Source organism: Oncorhynchus mykiss, chromosome 17 (assembly GCF_057628025.1).
Source record: "Oncorhynchus mykiss isolate SJ-2025 chromosome 17, ASM5762802v1, whole genome shotgun sequence".
In the NCBI taxonomy this organism is placed as follows: Eukaryota; Metazoa; Chordata; class Actinopteri; order Salmoniformes; family Salmonidae; genus Oncorhynchus; species Oncorhynchus mykiss.
Window position 1 is genome coordinate 58973405 of NC_143038.1, and position 23038 is coordinate 58996442.

Below are 23038 nucleotides of genomic sequence, written 5' to 3' on the forward strand. Positions count from 1 at the left end.
AAAATTATAAACTTGGATTAGCTAACAACATGCCATTGGAACAAAGGAGTGATGGCTGCTGATAATGTGCCTCTGTAGATATTGGGCCTCTGTACGCCTATGTAGATAAATCTCCACCCGGCACAACGAGAAGAGGACTAGCTACCCCTCATAGCCTGGTTTCTTCCTAGGGAGTTTTTCCTAGCCACCGTGCTTCTACACCTGCATTGCTTGCAGTTTGGGGTTTTAGGCTGGGTTTCTGTACAGCACTTTGTGACAGATGATATCAGCTGATCAGCTGGCTTTATAAATACATTTGATTGATTGATTGATTGATATTCCATTAAAAGAAAATCAGCTGTTTCCAGCTACAATAGTCATTTACAGCATTAACAATGTCTACACTGTATGTCTGATCAATTTGCTGTTATTTTAATTGACAAGTAATGTGCTTTTCTTTCAAAAACAAGGACATTTCTAAGTGACCCCAAACCCGAACGGTAGTGTATATTTTATATGTGAGATTCTTCAAAGTAGCCACCTTTTGCTTTGATGACAGCTTTTCACACTCTTGGCCTTCTCTCAACCGGCTTCATGAGGAATGCTTTTCCAACAGTCTTGAAGGAGTTGCCACATATGCTGAGCACTTGTAGGCTGCTTTTCCTTCACTCTGCGGTCCAACTCATCCCAAACCATCTCAATTGAGTTGAGGTCTGGCAATTGTGGAGGCCAGGTCATCTGATGCAGCACTCCATCATTCTCCTTCTTGGTGAAATAGCCCTTACACTGCCTGGAGGTGTGTTTTGGGTCATTTTCCTGTTGTAAAACAAATGATAGTCCCACTAAGCGCAAACCAGATGGGACGGCATATGGCATGAAGAATATTGTGGTAGCCATGCTGGTTAAGTTTGCTTTGAATTCTAAATAAATCACAGACAGTGTCACCAGCAAAGCACCCTCACACCATCACACCTACTCCTCCATGCTTCATGGTGGGGACCACACATGCGGAGATCATCTGTTCACCTACTCTGCGTCTCACAAAGACACGGCAGTTGGAAACAAAAATCTCCAATTTCGACTCATCAGACCAAAAGGACAGATTTCCACCGGTCTAATGTCCATTGCTCATGTTTCTTGGCCCAAGTAAGTCTCTTCTTATTATTGGTGTCCTTTAGTGGTGGTTCCTTTGCAGCAAATCAACCATGAAGGCCTGATTCGTGCAGTCTCTTAACAGTTGATGTTTAGATGTGTCTATTACTTGAACTCAGTGAAGCATTTATTTGGGCTGCAATCTGAGGTGCAGTTAACTCTAATTAACTTATCCTCTGCAGCAGAGGTAACTCTGAGTCTTCCTTTCCTGCGGCGGTCCTCATGAGCTCCAGTTTCTTCATAGCGCTTGATGGTTTTTGCGACTGCACTTGAAGAAACTTTAAAAGTTCTTGACATTTTCCAGAATGACTGACCTTCATGTCTTAAAGTAATGATGGACTGTCATTTCTCTTTGCTTATTTCAGCTGTTCTTGCCATAATATGGACTTGGTCTTTTATCAAATAGGGCTATTTTCTATATACCACCCCTTCCTTATCACAACACAACTGATTGGCTCAAACGCGTTAAGAAGGAAAGACATTCCACAAATTATTTTTTTAACAAGACACACCTGTTAATTTAAATGCATTCCAGGTGACTACCTCATGAAGCTGGTTGAGAGAATGCCAAGAGTGTGCAAAGCTTTCATCAAGGCAAAGGGTGGCTACTTTGAACAATATATAAAATATATTTAGATTTGTTTAACACTTTTTTGGTTACTACATGATTCCATATGTGTTATTTCATAGTTTTGAAGTCTTCACTATTATCATCGTCAATGTAGAAAATAGTAGAAATAAAGAAAAATGGTTCTAATAATCAAAGCTTGATGATACTAGTAAATAGTACTACATAGTTACAATAGATACAGTGGGGCAAAAAAGTATTTAGTCAGCCACCAATTGTGCAAGTTTTCCCACTTAAAACGATGAGAGGCCTGTAATTTTCATCATAGGTACACTTCAACTATGACAGACAAAATGAGAAAAAATTATCCAGAAAATCACATTGTAGAATTTTTTATGAATTTATTTGCAAATTATGGTGGAAAATAAGTTTATACTTTTTCACCTCAGAGCAGTGTTTTCATTTTAATGTCTTTAGAAATGTATCAAATTGAGGGTTAATTCTGCATTAAACTTCCAGGTTAGGGTTCACAGTCAGTTTATTAAATAGCGTAAGGGTATGGTCCATTGGGTAATTTGCAAGGGTCAAAAACACACTAAACAGCAAAGCAAAAACATCACCTAAACATCAAAAGGGTGCAAAGCCAATTAGCATGCTTATTTGGTGTATATTAAACCTGTTGGGTGATTTTGGAGTGTGTTCAGTACTGTCCAAACCTGGGGATTTGAACTTCAACTCGTAATCTCAACAGTCAACCCTTTTTTCATTTGAAAAGAGGAACTAAGGGTGGGGACTTTTATAAACAGCAGCAACCGCACTCATGCACCACTGAAACAACATGCTCTCTCAGTCGCTGTGCTGCTGATTCATTCAGATAAGACAAGTGCGCCATGTGTGTCAGAGTACAGTCCCTTCTTGCAGTACAGGGCTCACAGAGGGACAGACAGGCAGAAACACGCTCCCATTGAGGAAACAAAGAGTGCAGTCATACAGCGACCGCAGCCTGAAGGGGGATGAAGGGATCAAATGCTAGGCGTCAATAAGGAGACGCCCTACTAGATGTGCAACATGGGGTACGTTGGGTGGGTAGACTTGGTGATGAGCGCTCCAACGATTGCACCATGAGTTACTATTGTAGGACAATGCTTATTCAGATAATGACTCTTCCGTCACAGGCTTAGTGTCTGCAAACAGATTCTGAGAGACATCTCATTTTCAAAGCGTCTCATCCTCCTCAGAAACTCCTTTCCTCTCTAGCTCTCTTGAATCACTCTCTCCCTCAGTCACTCTAATGGTGTCTGGATCCCATTCTTCAGTAGTTAGGCCTAATCTGGTCATGTCCTACACCAGGGAGCAGTCCTATAGATCGCTCATGTCAGCAGACTACCTACTCTCTCAGTCTGTTCTGCCTTAACCCTTGTGGGCCTGGTGCCAGCAGATGTGTGTGAAGGGAGTATTGACTGCTCCTGTACTGACTGTCTGCTGGATTCTGGACTGACTCTCTCTGGAAGAGACCCACTCAGACTGACCTCCAATCTCATTACACCCTGGGAGAGGATCATTCCCTATTCTCAGAGAAGCCCAGCCTCTTGCCTAGCTATCTATACTCTCCCTCCTATATCACATGTACTCGGTGAAGTAAACAATCAGAATATATCCCATTTGATTATTTGTGTGTGTATTACTGGCGTAGCACATATCCCAACAGCCCCCGCAAGGTGAGGCAGCCCCCATTTTTGGGGGTTGTGGATAGCATATGAACACATCTGAAGCCAAGAAAGAAATTGCATAATTTTCTCTCAGCCTTATGGAAAAGTGGAAAATAGCAGGAAATTAGCTCAGAGATTCTTGAAGTTGGGACAATCCTTGTTCGGCAGGTAAACCTATTTTTTTTTGTAAAACTAAAAAATATATTTTGTTGCATTATTTGAGTTTAAAATGTACATTTAGGGGAATTTTATAGGGGAAAGATTTGTTTTGGGAAATTTCTAAATACTTTCAATATTATTAATTTCCATGTCGACTCTATGCCTGGAAATCCCCTTGTCATGAGCAAAGGATCCCCCCCCAAAATAGCGGAAAAAGTGTTTAAATAGTTTTTTTTACTGATAATAAATGGATATTAACTGAAAAATGATCTTTACATATTTTTTATTTAACCTTTATTTAACTAGGCAAGTCAGTTAAGAACAAATTCTTACTTACAATGTCGGCCTACCCCGGCCAAACCCGGACGATGGCGGGCCAATTGTGCGCCGCCCTACGGGACTCCCAATCACGGCCGGTTGTGGTACAGCCTGGAATCGAACCAGGGTCTGTAGTGACGCCTCTAGCACTCTTATGCAGTTTCTTACAATAGCCCTCTGTAACTTTAAACAATATTTCTCTCAAAACTGTGATTCCTAAAAGATGTCCCCAGACATTTGGTCAACTCCGTCAGGGTCAGCTATACCATAAGGACCCCTTATTCATGTCCGCAACAATACCACTCATACTCTGGAAAGTTCTCTACTTTTGATAGATTTAAACAAACAATATTGGATTCACCATGGTTACAACCATAAACTGTCAACTCTTTCTGCCTGATATATTTGAACCAAAATGAATATTCTATTACATTTCATTTGGTTTTAGAGTAATAAATCAAGTATGGAAAACAAAATTGCTACTGTGTATACCACTTGAAAGAAGAAGAAAAGTGGCATTTTGTCAACTCCGTCAGAGTGCTGAAAGATCTGATAGAATGGTTGTTTTTATAAGGGATTTTCAAATGAATCATTTTCCATATTTTACGAATGTTTGTATTAAACAAAAATACCGTGCCTTCAGAAAGTTGTGTTGTGTTACAGCCTGAATTTAACATTTATTCAATTTAGATTTCGTGTCACTGATTTACACACAAAAGCCCATAATGTCGAAGTGGAATAATGTTTTGAGAAATGTTTACGAAATAATTAAAAATGAAATACTGAAATGTCTTGAGTCAATAAGTATTCAACCCATTTGTCATGGCAAGCCTAAATAATTTCAGGAGTAAAATAATAAGTTGCAAGGTCTCAATCGGTTTTCAATAATCGTGTGTAACATAATTTTTAAATGATCTCTGTATCCCACACATAGAAATAATTGTAAAGTTCCTCATTTGAGCAGTGAATTTCAAGCACAGATACAACCACAAAGACCAGGGAGTTTTTCCAATGGTTCGCAAAGAAGGTAGATTGGTGTAAAAAAAATTACAAAAATAAAAACGGACATTGAATATCCCTTTGAGCATGGTGCAGTTATTAATTACACTTTGGATGGTGTGTCAATACACCCAGTCACTACAAAGATACAGACGTCCTTCCTAACTCAGTTGCCGGAGAGGAAGGAAACTGCTCAGGAATTTCACCATGAGGTCAACGTTGATTTTAAAACAGAGTTTAATGGCTGTGATAGGAGAAAACTGAGGGGGGATCAACAACATTGTAGTTACTCCACAATACTAACATAACTGACAGAGTGAAAAGAAGGAAGGCTGTACAGACTACAAATATTTCAAAACATGCATTATGTTTTCAATTTGTCACTAAAGCAGTGGTCACCAACCTTTTCTGAATCAAGATCACTTTGAGTCAAAATGCAAGCCGAGATCTACCGCTCAAAACATTACTTTAAAAAACTTATGCCTATGCAACATTAACCAATTAAAAGCATTTCTCCCTACCTCCACTGAGAAAAGGGGACAGTCTTCCAGCATGTGGCGAAACTTAAGTCGCACTGCATTATGCACCAATTCATGTTGTTATTCCTATGACCAGAGACAGTTAAATATTCCAAGATATTAAAAAAGACACAAGCCACTAATAATCAAAGCACTTTGCTATACTCATTCATTGCGGCTGCAGTGCTGGTTGTAGCGTGAGTGTAACCAAGGGGAACGCAATTTTTATGGCTTATAAAAGTGTTGAACAAAGCGTTGACAGGGCTGAATAACAACTTAAACATGAACTTACTCATAACAACAGCAGCTCTTTGCTGTATTTGTTCATTTTCTCTTCAGTCATGGTTTAAACAGTTTGGGAATCTCACAGTAACTTTGCAGTGTGTTAGAGGCTTCTTTTTACAGTCTATGGCATGAGGAAACAGTGCAGACACGGTGATCAGTGCTATCTGATTGGCAAGTGGTAGGCTTACAAGTGCACTTGCTTTGCTTTCTGGGCCTGTTGGGTAGGCGGGGTTCTACCTTCAGACACATGAAATGGTTCAAAATGGGAACACTTTGCCTTCCCGGCACTAGGGCTGCAAAATCAAGTGCACCCACCGCGAACAGCGTGAAACAATGCTTTATCGTTGTTGTTTTTTACAGAAATGTTTGGTCAACTAGGAATACCGGTTGTTGACCACTGCACTGAAGTAAAACTGCAAAGAAATTTAACTTTCATGCTGAATAGAAACTTCTGTTAGGGGCAAATCCAACACAACATGTCACTGAGTACCACTCTTCATATTTTCAAGCATGGTGGTGGCTGCCTCATGTTATTGGCATGCTTGTTATCAGCAAGGATTAGGGAGTTTTTTAGATAAAAAAATGGAACAGAGCTAATCACAGGTAAAATCCTAGAGGGGAAAAAAATGATAATGGATATTAACTGAAAAATGAGCATATTTTTATTTAACCTTCATTTAACCAGGCAAGTCAGTTATGAACAAATTCTTATTTACAATGACGGCCAACCCTTGCCAAACACTATCCCGGACTACGCTGGGTCAATTGTGCGCCGCCCTATGGGACTCCCAATCACGGGCGGTTGTGATACAGACTGGAATCAAACCAGGGTCTGTAGTGACGCATCTAGCACTGAGATGCTCTGCCTTAGACCGCTGCGCCACTCGGGAGCCTGTAACTTGGTTCAATCTGCTTTCCAACAGACACTGGGAGAAAAATACACCGTTCTGCAAGATAATAACCTAAAACACAAGGCGACTTAAGTTGCTTACCAGGACAACATTGAATCTTCCCGAGTGGCTTAGTTACAGTTAGACTTAAAATCAGCTTGAAAATCTTTGGCAAGACTTGAAATTGGTTGTCTAGAAATGATCAACAACCAATTTGACAGAGCTTGATTGAAATATTGTACAATCCAGGTGTGCAAAGCTCTTAGACAGAGAAAGACTCACAGCTGTAATTGCTGCCAAAGGTGATTCAAACATGTATTGACTCAGGGGTTGAATACTTATCCAATCAAGATACACTAAGTGTACAAAACATTAAGAACACCTTCCTAATATTGAGTTGCATGCACTGTATGTCTGGTTTGAGTGTCTGTTGTCAACTCTGTCAGTGATTTGTCAACTCAGTCACCGATGTAGCATATTTACTGTTAATATTCTGAAAAAAATATTTAAAATCACTGTTCTGCAACATACAGTATGATTAATCAACTGAATAATTAGCTGTGCTAGACCTAAGGGATAATGTTTGCTTTATAAATGTTGTTTTATGTTCTAAATCTAGAAAAACATGCCAAAATGCTAATAAAATTAGCCCTGGACCGTTTAATAGTGCTATAAAACAAAACAAAAAGAAGTTTGGAGATTTGTATTACATACTATATTTGAATAATCTAATGTTAGAATGAAACAATCAAGGCCATTAAAAACTTGTTGGACAATCAAATAAAAAATGTAATGCTTTTTATGCTGTCTGATGGAGACATATTAAGAGGTTGTTCCTTTACATGCCAAATATGTGTATGTGACCAATACAATTTGATTTGATTTGTGATAGCTGATACTTTGTTGTATCAAAATATATATTTCACATCTTTTTGTGGAAAAAAGTTGTTTGTCCCGTCTTTCAAGAATCCCTGAAATTTAAAACTGTAAAAAAAAATGTCAGCCTCATGGCAAAATGTGTAAAGTAGCATGAGATAAGCTATAATACAGCAAATATTTCTCTGCCCATGGAAGAATGATCATCCTGCTTTTAAAGGGAGGTTAGATGTAACAATTTATAGATGAAATACCATCTGTTTTTAATAAAGCATTGTGAATGACTCTATAATGAGAGGATATAAGATACTGTATAAGATTATGATTCAAATGTATTCTGATGTGGGACGCTGCAGAAATGTGTTTTTGGGTGCCACCAATTGAAAAAGCTAGTGGGACCAGTGACACCAAGGAGATGTTATTCTGGAGCCCTGCAACCTTACATTGTAAATATCTTAACATTTATCCACCTTATGTTATGTACTTTAACTTAACATATAACCTTTACATGCCCTCTCTCCTCCAGGGTTCAGGGTGGGTCTCTGGCCCATACATGGAGGCCCTGACCCAGCCTGGGGAGTTTCCTGAGGAGCCCTGAGGGGCCAGGGAGGGGTGAGGGCATGTAAAGCAGGTACCTAGTATAGAGAGGTAAGGAGAGAGACGCACAGGGAACCGTGTTTGCGTTACCAGTGGTTGGCTCTTGAGTACCTCGCAGCTTCTTCTGCCAGTTCATCTCGTTGAAGAGGTCCTCGGAGCGCAGGAAGAAGTCGTTGATCTTGCTGCCCTGCTCGTCACGCTCCGTGGTGTAGTACACCCGCAACTTGGATTCGTTGGTGAGGAACTCACAGATGTTGGGCACGGGGAAGACTATCTGCTCCATGGTGCGATCCAGACGCACAATCTGGGCACAACCACATGCAGCCAGTGCTGCCCATCACAAACCCTCTCTCTCTGGGGGAGGATGGGCAACTCTAGGCCCTGGACTGGGTAGGCCCAATACTTTATGGTTTGACAGTGGCATGTTGGTGCCTATTCTTCATCTTGGAAAACTGGCTAAGACATGATCTGGCTATAATATACTGTTATACAAGTGAAGAGGAGTAAAGAAGGTGATTGTTTGTGTGTATAAAAGCACTGCACAACACCTTGAACACTCATTTGATAAGCTCTTCCTTGACAGCATTCTTTCCCTAATAACATACAAAATACTGACAGCAGGCAAAGAAAGACAATATGTCACATGCCTAGGATAACAAGAAGTCAAAATACATGTTGCAATCCACCAAAGTTAATACAGGGGTAATAAAACAGAAAACAACATGGTGAAAACAGATGGATAAAATGACTGACCTCAATTTGAGCTGTGTGCTTGGCATAGAACTCCAGGGCATCATCCCCCTCCCCATAGATCTTCAACATGGCCTGCAGCTCCTTGTTGTGGCGGGCCAACTGGATGAACGCACCAATGCATTGCATGAATGCACCAATGCCATCGGGTGATGTATCACATTATACTAATTAATTTTTATTGTACTGTCATTGGTCAAAATTTACAATCAGCGTCTTCTAAGTCACCAAATTCATTTTTTGGGGTCTATTTTTCCTCATTGTATCTGATAGGTGGCATGAAATGTGTTACAGTAGGTGTGTTCTGGAACTTCCTCTAGCTGCCTGTGAGGACAGGGAACTGACACTGACACCAGATCACTGCAACACCAGACGCATCTGACAGTACATGCCACTGTTTGTGTACAATATGTGGACTATTCAGTTTTCACACACTAGCATGCTGGATATCATGCATTGGGATCAACATTTTTATTTACATAACTGAAACTGTCTGTGTTGTTCACCCACATAACTTCTTGAATAGACTAATAGAATAGAGCTGAATTGCGCCTAAAGGGGGTTAGAGTGGAAGAGCTCTGATGTAATACGTTTATAGGTTGTATAGGAGCTGTTACAGGAGGTGTAAAGCTGCATGCAGTCAGTCAGCGGTCTACAGTACCTGATGAGCCAGGATGTAGATGTTGTGGCCCACATTTCGTGGAGAGGCAGCATGCTCTTCCTCACCATCTTCATCTTCCTCAGCAGGCTCCTCCGGCTCCACCTCTCCCTGCATGTAGGCCTTCTTTATCACCTCCACCTGCATATGAACGTCACAAACCAGACCGTCAGATAACTTCCCCTTAAAAATGTCCTCTGTGCCATGCCATGCTGCAGGTATATCTGACTACCAATACATGGCACTCACCAGTTCTTTAGGCCTCATGTTGTACAGTATCCTCTCTGCATTCTCACTGTCATGGCGACTCTCCATGATGGCCAAGAGGAGCTTGGAGGCATTATTCTGGAACAGAGAGGGGAGAGAAGGGCAAGGGGTTAGGGTTGCACATCTTGGGGAATATTCAGAGGTGGAAACTTTCCGTGGGAATTAACGGGAATATATGGGAATTAACAGGAATATATGTAAATATATGTAAATTAATATTAATACCATTTAAATGTAGATGTGTTTTGCATTGGATATATTTACCACATCATATGGAAACAGAAACATTCTACCTCAACATAAGTATATATAATTTCAAATGATTAAATGACTTCCAATAGAAAAAATAAAAAATAAATGTAGTTACGAATTTAACTTTAGTTGACTCTTCACATGATTTTAATGAAAAACAAAAGGGAACATTGAATGATCCTCAACGATCCATCGCATCTCCCAAAAAGGTTAACATACACCACCATTCAAAAGTTTGAAATGTCCTTGTTTTTGAAAGAAAAGCACACATTTTGTCCATTAAAATAACATCAAATTGATCAGAAATGCATTGTAGACATTGTTAAAGTTTATCATTTTAAAAGGCTAATTGATCATTCGAAAACCCTTTTCCAATTATGTTAGCACAGCTGAAAACTGTTGTACCAATTTAAAAAAGCAATAAAACTGGCCTTCTTTAGACTAGTTGAGTATCTGGAGCATCGGCATTTGTGGTTTCGATAACAGGCTCAAAATGTCCAGAAACAAAGACTTTCTTCAGAAACTCATCAGTCTATTCTTGTTTTTTAGAAATTAAGGCTATTCCATGCGAGAAATTGCCAAGAAACTGAAGATCTTGTACAATGCTGTGTACTACTCCCTTCACAGAACAGCACAAACTGACCCTAACCAGAATAGAAAGAGGAGTGGGAGGCCCCGGTGCACAACTGAGCAAGAAGAGAAGTACATTAGAGTGTCTAGTTTGAGAAACAGAGAGAAACAGCAAGGGTAGCATTCCAGAGAGACATCAGAGACTGTAACGTTCTTTGCTTCACAGAAACATGGCTCACTAGAGAGACGCTATTGGAGTCGGTGCAGCCAGCTGGTTTCTTCATGCATCGCGCCGACAGCAACAAGCAACTTTCTGGTAAGAAGAGGGGCGGGGGAGGGGGGGTATGCCTTATGATTAACGAGACGTGGTGTGATCATAACAACATACAGGAACTCAAGTCCTTCTGTTCACCTGACTTAGAATTCCTCACAATCAAATGTCGATCGCATTATCTACCAAGAGAATTTTCTTCGATTATAATCACAGCCGTATATATTCCCCCCCCAGCAGACACATCGATGGCCCTGAACAAACTTTATATGACTCTATGTAAACTGGAAACCACATATCCTGAGGCTGCATTCATTGTAGCTGGGGATTTTAACAAGGCTAATCTGAAAACAAGACTCTAAATTCTATCAGCATATCGATTGTGCAACCAGGGCTGGTAAAACCCTGGATCATTGTTATTCTAACTTCTGCGACACATAGAAGGCCCTCCCCCGTCCACCTTTCGGAAAAGCTGACCACGACTCCATTTTGTTGCTTCCAGCCTACAGACAGAAACAAAAACAAGAAGCTCCCGCGCTCAGGTCTGTTCAACACTCATCCGACCAATCTGATTCCACGCTTCAAGTCTGCTTCGATCACGTGGATTGGGATATGTTCCGCATTGCGTCCAAAAACAACATTGACGAATACGCTGATTCGGTGAGCAAGTTCATTGGAAAGTGCATCGGCGTTGTCGTACCCACAGTGTCTATAAAAACATTCCCAAACCAAAAAACGTGGATTGATGGCAGCATTCGCGCGAAACTGAAAGCGCAAACCACTGCTTTTAACCAGGGCAAGGTGACTGGAAAAATGACCGAATACAAACAGTGTAGCTATTCCCTCCGCAAGGCAATCAAACAAGCTAAGCGTCAGTATAGAGACAAAGTAGAGTTGCAACTCAACGGCTCAGACACAAGAGGTATATGGCAGGGTCTACAGTCAATCACGGATTACAAAAAGACAACCAACCCTGTCGCGGACCAGGATGTCTTGCTCCCAAACAGACTAAATAACTTCTTTGCTCGCTTTGAGGACAATACAGTGCCACTGACACGGCCGCTACCAAAACCTGTGGACTCTCCTTCACTGCAGCCGACGTGAGTAAAACATTTAAACGTGTTAACCCTCACAAGGCTGCAGGCCCAGACGGCATCCCCAGCAGCGTCCTCAGAGCATGCGCAGACCAGCTGGCTGGTGTGTTTACGGACATATTCAATCAATCCTCATCCCAGTCTGTTGTTCCCACATGCTTCAAGAGGGCCACCATTGTTCCTGTTCCCAAGATTACCGCCCCGTAGCACTCACTTCCGTCATCATGAAGTGCTTTGAGAGACTAGTCAAGGACCATATCACCTCCACCCTACCTAACACCCTAGACCCACTCCAATTTGCTTACCGCTCCAATAGGTCCACAGATGACGCAATCGCAATCACACTGCACACTGCCCTAGCCCATCTGGACAAGAGGAATACCAATGTGAGAATGCTGTTCATCGACTACAGCTCAGAATTGAACACCATAGTACCCTCCAAACTTGTCATCAAGCTCGAGACCCTGGGTCTCGACCCCGCCCTGTGCAACTGGGTACTGGACTTCCTATCGGGCCGCCCCCAGGTGGTGAGGGTAGGTAACAACATCTCCACCTCCATTGATCCTCAACACTGGGGCCCCACAAGGGTGCGTTCTGAGCCCTCTCCTGTACTCCCTGTTCACACACAACTGCGTGGCCATGCACGCCTCCACCTCAAATCAGTTTGCGGACGACACTACACTGGTAGGCTTGATTACCAACAATGACGAGACGGCCTACAGGAAGGAGGTGAGGGACCTCGGAGTGTGGTGTCAGGAAAATAACCTCACACTCAATGTCAACAAAACAAAGGAGATGATCGTGGACTTCAGGAAACAGCAGAGGGAGCACCCCCCTATCCACATCGACAGGACAGTAGTGGAGAGGGTAGTAAGTTTTAAGTTCCTCGGCGTACACATCACCGACAAACTGAATTGGTCCACCCACACAGACAGCGTTGGAAAGAAGGCGCAGCAGCACCTCAGGAGGCTGAAGCAATTCGGCTTGTCACCAAAAGCACTCACAAACTTCTACAGATGCACAATCGAGAGCATCCTGTCGGGCTGTATCATCACCTGGTACGGCAACTGCTCCGCCCACAACCGTAAGGCTCTCCAGAGGGTAGTGAGGTCTGCACAACGTATCACCGGGGGCAAACTACCTGCCCTCCAGGACACCTACACCACCCAATGTCACAGGAAGGCCATTAAGAGCATCAAGGACAACAACCACCCGAGCCACTATACTTTATCATCTACTGCATCTTGCCATCTTTATGTAATACATGTATCACTAGCCACTTTAAACTATGCCACTTTTATGTTTACATACCCTACATTTCTCATCTCATACTACACTCGCATTAACATCTGCTAACCATGTGTATGTGACAAATACAATTTGTTTTGATTTGAGATGCCTCAAGTCCTCAACTGGCAACTGATGAAATAGTACCCGCAAAACACCAGTCTCAATGTCAACAGTGAAGAGGCGACTCCGGGATGCTGGCCTTTCAGACTGCCCAATAAAAATAAAAGATTAAGATGGGCAAAAGAACACACACACTGGACAGAGGACCTTTGCCTAGAAGGCCAGCATCCCGGTGTCGCCTCTTCACTGTTGACTCTTGACCTTCACTTGAACTCTGTTGAACTCTGCATCCAGCAGAGTAGATCAAGCATGTCTGGTTGGAGGGGTGTATGCTGGTTGAAGAACATTCAGAAATCTCTTCCAATACACATTGCCTGTGAGCATCAGAGGTGAACCATTTGCTTACACAGCAAGACATTCATCAGCATGTCTTTGACTACATTGCTTCATTGAGTCAAAAAACTTCTGATTCCAGGAGGACCATGAGCTGCTGCTATCGATAAGGTTTCTGATTCATAATTTTCACCTTGAATAGAAATAGAGGGACTTTTGTCAGAGGTTGCTAGTTCTGAATGCAGAGGGAACTTTATGCACTTGGCCAAATGATTATGCATCTTTGTTGTATTCTTCACATATGATTTGGCACAGTATTTGCAAATGTACACAGCTTTTCCTTCTACATTAGCTGCAGTGAAATATCTCGACACATCAGATAGTGCCCGTGGCATTTTCCTGTAAAGATCATAAAAAGAGTAAGAAAACAACAAATATAATTCCATGTACAGATAAATAGTTGTGCAGTTAGATTAAACAACTCATTTGTAAGATAAATGTTTGATAATTAAACATGTATGGAAACAGGTGAATTAACACTCAAGCAAGCTAAAACCCACATGTAGCAAAAAGTAACGAGCAGAAGTTGTTAACAAGTTCGAAATTATTTAAACACACTTTACTGTAGGCTACTATTTACTAGTTAACAAAGAAATGATGTATGTCATATAAAATACACTGCTCAAAAAAATAAAGGGAACACTAAAATAACACATCCTAGATCTGAATGAATGAAATACTCTTATTAAATACTTTTTTCTTTACATAGTTGAATGTGCTGACAACAAAATCACACAAAAATAATCAATGGAAATCAAATGTATCAACCCATGGAGGTTTGGATTTGGAGTCACACTCAAAATTAACGTGGAAAACCACACTACAAGGCTGATCCAACTTTGATGTAATGTCCTTAAAACAAGTCAAAATTAGGCTCAGTAGTGTGTGTGGCTCAGTAGTGTGTGTGGCCACGCCTGGGCATGCTCCTGATGAGGTGGCGGATGGTCTCCTGAGTGATCTCCTCCCAGACCTGGACTAAAGCATCCGCCAACTCCTGGACAGTCTGTGGTGCAACGTGGCGTTGGTGGATGGAGCGAAACATGATGTCCTAGATGTGTTCAATTGGATTCAGGTCTGGGGAATGGGCGGGCCAGTCCATAGCATCAATGCCTACCTCTTGCAGGAACTGCTGACACACTCCAGCCACATGAGGTCTAGCATGGTCTTGCATTAGGAGGAACCCAGGGCCAACCGCACCAGCATATGGTCTCACAAGGGGTCTGAGGATCTCATCGCGGTACCTAATGGCAATCAGGCTACCGCTGGCGAGCACATGGAGGGCTGTGCGGCCCCCCAAAGAAATGCCACCCCACACCATGACTGACCCACTGCCAAACCAGTCATGCTGGAGAATGTTGCAGGCAGCAGAACGTTCTCCACGGCGTCTCCAGACTGTCACGTCTGTCACATGTGCTCAGTGTGAACCTGCTTTCATCTGTGAAGAGCACAGGGCGCCAGTGGCGAATTTGCCAATCTTGGTGTTCTCTGGCAAATGCCAAACGTCCTGCACGGTGTTGGGCTATAAGCACAACCCCCACCTGTGGACGTCGGGCCCTCATACCACCCTCACGGAGTCTTGTTTCTGACCGTTTGAGCAGACACGTGCACATTTGTGACCTGCTGGAGGTCATTTTGCAGGGCTCTGGCAGTGCTCCTCCTTGCACAAAGGCGGAGGTAGCGGTCCTGCTGCTGGGTTGTTGCCCTCCTACGGCCTCCTCCACGTCTCCTGATGTACTGGCCTGTCTCCTGGTAGCGCCTCCATGCTCTGGACACTACGCTGACAGACACAGCAAACCTTCTTGCCACAGCTCGCATTGATGTGCCATCCTGGATGAGCTGCACTACCTGAGCCACTTGTGTGGGTTGTAGACTCCATCTCATGCTACCACTAGAGTGAAAGCACCGCCAGCATTCAAAAGTGACCAAAACATCAGCCAGGAAGCATAGGAACTGAGAAGTGGTCTGTGGTTATCACCTGCAGAACCACTCCTTTATTGGGGGTGTCTTGCTAATTGCCTATAATTTCCACCTGTTGTCTATTCCATTTGCACAACAGCATGTGAAATGTATTGTCAATCAGTGTTGCTTCCTAAGTGGACAGTTTGATTTCACAGAAGTGTGATTGACTTGGAGTTACATTGTGTTGTTTAAGTGTTCCCTTTATTTTTTTGAGCAGTGTATATTCACCCTCACCCTGTATTGTAATCAAAACTTACCGGAAAGCATGTAGTCCTTGGCTCAGACAGTATAGTAGTGTGGCCTCAATAGCATCTCATTAGTGTGCAAGATCTTGAGAATCAGCTGTACATGTGATGGAAGAGTACACTGCACAAGTGATGGAAGAATGCACTGTGCCTTGCAGAGGGTTGCAATTCCATTGAATTGGGGATAGTTTAACTAAAATATGCCACAAGACCTAGAATCGCCTTATGTGTATCCAACAAAAAAGGTTCACTGTTATAAGCTAACTTTATTGATGAATTTAAGCAAAATTCCCAAATTTCCCGGGATTAACTTCCCATGGAAAATTTCCTGAGAACGTTTCAGACCCTTTGCAACCCTACAAGGGATACAGAACATCAGGAGGATGAATAACATTCAGGTTGTCATGAGTGCTGTTGGTTAAAAAATGCATTAAACCAAGACAGAACAAAGAATTATGTCAAATGGATAATAAAGGAAAACAAACAGGGTGCAACATCACTACTAAACCAAGACAACCTTGAGCTCCAGCACCAGGTCCATCCTCTTCTTGCCCAGGGGGTTGATGTCATTGAGGATCAAAGCGATGATGATGTCGATACCGTTGCATTCATGAGTGGCGATGCAGTTCTGACAGAGAAACAGACAAACAGGAAACATTTTGAAGTTGTGTTTATGATTGAGTCAAAATATCTCCAGATTAACCAGAAAACAATATTACAAAGGCCTTTGTTTAGTCTGACATGATCCTGCAAGAAAAAGCCATGCAAGGAACACATTTTTTGTATGGAGGTGTGTACTGGGACCTATCTGGGCTTGTAAAGAGAATTTAAAAGCTTAATTAAAGCACTGCCAAATAAGACCAACCCTGCAATTACTGAAATGGAGACAGCAGTTATACGCAAACACTGGGTCATTTGACTACAACGTTTCATGATACTCCATCCACACATTAAAAACAGGTAGCAGGAGGTGTGAGTGTGCCCACCTGGTTCTCATGGCAGGGTCCCTGGCAGTACTCTGTGAGGCTCTCTACTGTCTGGTTGATGAGGCCTACGTTCTTCTCATTGATGTAGAGTCCCAGCAACCCCAGGCCTCCCGTGGTGCTGCCACAGATACAGTCCAGGAACTGCAGCGTCTCACACACCAGATTATAGTTGTTCTTGTTGTTCTGACACCTCAGGAAGTTCTGGAGCGGAAAGAGACACACAAGTTATAAATTAGAGACACACTAATTCATACATTCACTCTAAACATTATGAACAATAACCTTAGATCCCTCTATGAACAAATGGGTTATTCCACTGAAAAACTACAAAAGTACTGGCTTTGAGTATAATATTATCAGAAAATATAAATGATTAATGTGCTATGTTAAAAAGGCTGCCTGTTATAGTTGCCCACTGCCTAAGAGGCGGTGCATTTGCGTAAGGCCCAGTACATCAGCAGAGCCGAGCTCCCTGCCATCCAGGACCAATGCAACAAGTCTGCAACCAACAGGACCCTGAACAGCTTCTAGCCCAAAGCCATAAGACTGCTAAAGAGTTAGTTAAATAGTTAAATAGTCAATGAAATATAGTTGAAGTCAGAAGTTTACAGACACTTAGGTTGGAGTCATTAAAACTCGTTTTTTAACCACTCAACACATTTCTTGTTAACAAACTGTAGTTTTGGCAAGTCGGTTAGGACATCTATTTTGTGCATGACACAAGTCATTTTACCAACAATTGTTACAGACAGATTATTTCACTTATTATTCACCGTATCACAATTTCAGTGGGTCAGAAATGTACATACACTAAGTTGACTGTGCCTTTAAACAGCTTGGAATATTCCAGAAAATTATGTTGTGGCTTTCGAAGCTTCTGATAGGCTAATTGACATAATTTGAGTCAATTGGAGGTGTATCTGGGATGTATATCAAGGCCTACGTTCAAACTCAGTGCCTCTTTGCTTGACATCATGGGAAAATAAAAAATAAATCAGCCAAGACCTCAGAAAAAAAATTGTACACCTCCACATATCTGGTTCATTCTTGGGAGCAATTTCCAAACGCCTGAAGGTACCACGTTCATCTGTACAAACAAATTATGAAAAAAAGCGAGACTAAATATTCTCATTTTTTATTTCTTTTTTTTAAACATTTTTTGGGAAGCCTGGCTTCCCTTGGCATCCATGAATACACGCCACTGGTTGTTTACGAAGCATGTGACGAATCAAATTACATTTTATTCAAGTTTAAATCAATGGCTGGATTATTTAGGGATGAGACGCATCTTTAACTCATGTCTAAACATGTCAATGAGATTAAACCATGATTAGCTTAGCCCGCTGTGTTTGCCCCAGGATCAATCCAAACAGGCCAAATACAGTGCACAAAACTGATGGTGAGCCATGGTGATTCAGCATCCAGCTATCTGTCAATGATGTGGAGTCTTGACCTTACTCCACAGAGTATGTTAGTGGGGGAAGTTCAATGTCTGTCTGAGATATTGAACCTCCCCATTTAAAAACACAACCACACTTGTCCTCGTAGTTAAACCAGACCAACCACTATCAGATACGGAAACAGTTGCATCACGTTGTTCCAACAAATCATGTCTATTTTCACCATCTGGTTTCATTTCTGTATAACGATCTGGTGATGGAAATGTAGCAATACTGAAACTGTAAGTGTGCCATAGGGCCTGAGCAACCATTGCAGCCCCCCTTTATAACTAACTGGTGCATCGTAAACCACAGTAGTGCCCCCTGGTGGTGTGGCTGACCAACCTGCAACTCCCTGTTGTGGTTCTCACACAGCAGCTGCATGAGGCGCAGGATGGGCTGCATGATGGTAATGATGACACTCATCTCCCCCTCTTGGTCATCAGGCGTGCTGGCGGGGCCCTGACACTCGGCGGTGGCCAGGTGCTCCTCGGCCTCGGCCTCACGGCGGTACGTGGTGAACGCCTTCTTTGTGACCGTGGACGCTTCCACCAGCTGCTCCTTGACCTCCTCCGTCACCGCAGCAACCGCCACTGTAGCCACCACCTTCCCTGGTAAAAGAAGAACATGAGGAATAAGAGACACTCACAACGAAGGGGACACCAGAGTAACATAGAGGATAGTCTCACTGTACAGTGTACACAGGAGCAGAGTTGGAGCTGTCACAGACCTTGAACTTCATTATCTGGCCCCAGCTTGCACTGCAGTGTCAAACAACTAGGTATTTGTGAATGACTGATTTATGATTTCTACCATCTTCCGAGTGTAGTAAATTCACTGTATTAACTGTCCCACTTGACAGGACCAGGATGCTGTTCACACCAGCCCTACTACCCTGACCCCTGACCTTTCTTTCCTTTTGTGGTGGGCGTGTCCTTGTCTGGGGGCTCCTCGTCCTTCTTCTTGCTGCCCAGGTCGCTGGTGTTGACAGTCACAGTGGCCTTGATCTCCTGCTGGGCCAGCTTCATCCTCTCATAGAACACCTTGAAGAACATCTCTGACTTGTTTTCTCCCGTCAGACGCATGAAGAAGGATTTCTAGAATTGGACAAGAAGAACAAGTCAATGTTGCAGATTTAAGAGGTTTTGTTTCAGATAATTCTGTGTTAATAAGGGAATTGGTAGCTAGAGGTTTTCATAGTGACGTATTATGATTATGTTGTCAGATTATCTACATACGCACATTTCCCATTTAACAAATACAAGGTAAACAGCCTAAAGGTCTAGCATGTTTGTTGTTCCGTTTGACCACATCTACCCTGACAGACAGACAGACAGACAGACAGCCTGCCAGCCTGTCTGTTATGCAGCCAGAGGCTCTCTCTCTGCAGCTCTGTTACATAACCCTCCTTGTGCTCACCTGAAATCCTACCATCTGTTCTCTGCCCCAGGGGCACAACTCTACTGGTACCGTGCAGGGCAGGCTGCACTGTACACACATTCACACAGAGAACATAGCCAGGTACACAGTAATCCCAGCCAGGTACACAGCAATCACAGCCAGGTACACAGCCACCCCAGCCAGGTACACAGCCATCCCAGCCAGGTACACAGAAATCCCAGCCAGGTACACAACAATCCCAGCCAGGTACACAACATTCACAGGAAGTGTGTCAACTCAGCATATTCAGCAAGTACTTTAGCAATAATATAACCAAAACAAGAGGCAGGTGGGTGAGAGGGAAAGGGGGGAGAGAGGAGGGGAGGCGAGACCAAAGGCAGGTGGGTGAGAGGGAAGAGAGTGGGGGAGGTCCACCATTAAGTTAATCAAAGTACTGTAGTTTGTCCCTCTTTCAACAAGGTTAAGTCAACCTTGTTTACAACACCAGGCTCATTCATTGATGGTGCTTAGGATCAGAAATCAACAGTGGCTATGTAAGCAGGCAAACATCCACCCACATTGCCACACAGAGGGGAAAACTGCCAGAAAGCAACTTTTTAAAAACATTACCTAGTTTGATTGGGAAGCCTTCATGACTGTGGCCATAAACAAGTACTTCCATCTCGGATCACTTGGATGACCATCATTATGCCAACACCTGACTGTCGCCTTATGTTCAAGACAACAACAGCAGCAGCAGCAGCGGCAGCAGCAGCAGCAGCACAAGCAGGAACAGAGCCTGCTAAGGGAAACCCTGTCAGGGCAATTTGCCTGTTGTTCCATCTACACATATCAAGGAACTTGTCAGTTTGCTGACTTACTTGCTATCAGTTTCCAATTATCTGAAACAGGTTTCAAATCTATATCTTGGGTACATAACAACATGTCATAGTCTGCAACAATAGCACAACACGGAAGGAAGATTGACATTTTTCTCTATGGGAAAATTGAGGGGTTTTATTATTCACTCAGAAAAAAAGGTGCCATCTAGAACCTTAAAGGGCTCTTCAGCTGTCCCCATAGCATAACCCTTTAAAGAACCCATTTTGGTTGCAGGTTGAACACTTTTGGTTCCAGGTAGAACCCTTTCTACAGAGGGTTCTACATGGAACCAAAAAAGGGTTCTATCTGGAACCAAAACAGTTCCTCTATGGGGACAGCTGAAAAACCCTTTTGGAACCCTTTTTCCTAAGAGTGTAGACTAGGCATTAAGGTGTAGTTACTAGGTGATACTCAATAGTACTTGGGCATTGCTAAGTGTAATTTACACCAGCACGGCTGTGGTGGTGAGCTGATTTATCCCTGGGCCCTTGATATGCACCATCAACCTGCTGATTCCTTCTTCTAGGAAACCACCAGCTTATCCTCTTCTCTGCAGCAGACTAGACCCTACCTGTAGGTCCCACTGGGTGCACTATGGTCTCTGTCTCTCCCCAATGTTTGGCAAAGGGGCCTCCTCCATAAAAAAAACAAGGTAATTCTGCATTCCTCTCTTTCTCTTTTTTATTGTTCTCCCTTCACTGCTATGCTGGCTCTTGGCATCAACAAGGGGCAGTTATGTAAGGTCTATTTATATCGCAGGCTCCCGCTCCCTCCCTCCCTTCCTCAGTGAGCGACAGAGCTGTGGCTGTAATCATTGGAGGGCTCCTGCACCGTACCATGCCCACCAGTCGGTAACCAAGGAGACCCGCTCTCACACAAGGCCCGGTCACATACAGCATAAGAGGATAGAAAAACAAACAAATAAACCACCTACCTCCAATCACAACCCCTACCAGCCACTTCCATCAGGATGGTGGAGTTGTAGGGGGGAGTTCAGGAGAGTTTGGAACAGTGAGTATGTTTATATGCACACTAACAACACAATATTAAACGGATTACGGCAGTAGGCCGAGTATGGTATTAGTCATGTAAACACCTTACTCTTCTCTTAATTGCCACAAGGTCATAATCATCATACGCCGATTAAAATACCTGGATTTCTAAGAAATATTTTGAAGTATTAGGAACACCTTAATCGGAATTCCAGCGGCGTATTTGATCTGCACATGTGCCAAAACACCAGCAGCATGAGCTTCCTCTGAAATGACAGGTCAGTCAGAAGGCAGAGTTGATCAAAATGGGATGTCAGTTTCCAGCCTCCCGTCCAACGCCCCCTCTCCCTCTGACAATTCTATTTATACTTTTCTCTCGAACCTACAGGCCTGAAGGGATTGGTTTTCTAAGAAGTTCAGTTTTTTATATCACTCTCACAAGACAAAGAAGAAAATAGAAAATAAGCCAATTTTGCCTTTGAGCACTGATAATAACCAATAGTGGACCAGAAAGCTTGTTCAAGACAGTGTTCCATCATGCAAAGGACAATCAATTCAGACTCAATTAAAACAAGTAAAAAACTGAACAATGACCTAATTTGAGTTTCTACAGAGGAGGAATCAAGTTAGTTATCCCTTGAAACAGCATAATGACCTCACCACAGCCTGCAGGCTGTTCTGCCCACTGTCAGTGCTGTAATAGCCAATAGTGTGGGCATCAACTTCCAGTGTGGGTCAGAGAGCCTTCCAAACAGAGCAAGGAGCGTCACAATCCAATTGGCAGTAGTCACTACTGTCTGACCTATCTGGATGTCTACGCTGGAGCAGAGCCTTACATTGACTTTAAGGCTCTGAACGGGAGTAGCCACAGGTGATAGATATCTCCATACAGGTGACCACCAGTAGCCAATGTACAGTACAAGCCTCTGCTTCCTTGCTCCTGTGGGTTGGTTGGCTCAATACTACAGCCTTAGCCTGCCTGGGTTGCAAAATAAGTTTCTTAGTCTTAAAAATCTGGATACCTTTTCTGTTTGTTTTTAATATAGCATATTTTGAAACAGGGAGGGGCCTGACACACCTCTGTGTTTTCTACCTCTCCTGCACATGCTCTTTTCATTTGCCTTTAAAAAACAAATGTTTTAACCCTTTTTCTCCACAATTTCGTGACATCCAATTGGTAGTTACAGTCTTGTCCCATCGCTGCAACTCCCGTACGGACTCGGGAGAGGCGAAGGTCGAGACCCATGCGTCCTCTGAAACACAACTTTGCCAAGCCACACTGCTTCTTGACACAATGCTCACTTAACCCGGAAGCCAGCCGCACAAATGTCAGAGGAAACACCGTCCAACTCGCGACCGTGTCAGCATGCATGCACCAGGCCCACCAGAGTAGTAGCTAGAGCACGATTGGATAAAGACCGTGTCAGCATGCATGCACCAGGCCCACCAGAGTAGTAGCTAGAGCACGATAAAGATAAAGACCTTTCTTTTGCCTTTTAA

At 43.0% G+C, this 23038-nt stretch overlaps 1 protein-coding gene across 7 annotated transcripts in view; it reads right to left on the minus strand.

The window, feature by feature from the left end:
• Positions 1-23038, minus strand: part of LOC110494585 (inositol 1,4,5-trisphosphate receptor, type 1b) — a 157106-nt gene that overhangs the window by 46249 nt on the left and 87819 nt on the right. For 3 of the 7 annotated variants that reach the window (XM_090206110.1, XM_090206107.1, XM_090206112.1), the window contains 8 exons: positions 19192-19381; positions 18630-18895; positions 16846-17046; positions 16377-16487; positions 9708-9803; positions 9462-9599; positions 8804-8902; positions 8162-8354 (listed from right to left, as the gene is read on the minus strand). In XM_090206110.1, the coding sequence (XP_090062236.1) occupies positions 8162-8354; positions 8804-8902; positions 9462-9599; positions 9708-9803; positions 16377-16487; positions 16846-17046; positions 18630-18895; positions 19192-19381 (1294 nt within the window). Of the gene's footprint in view, positions 1-8119; positions 8355-8803; positions 8903-9461; positions 9600-9707; positions 9804-16376; positions 16488-16845; positions 17047-18629; positions 18896-19191; positions 19382-23038 lie in introns of all 7 variants that reach the window. The other 4 variants (XM_090206109.1, XM_090206106.1, XM_090206108.1 and 1 more) reach the window with 2 other exon arrangements.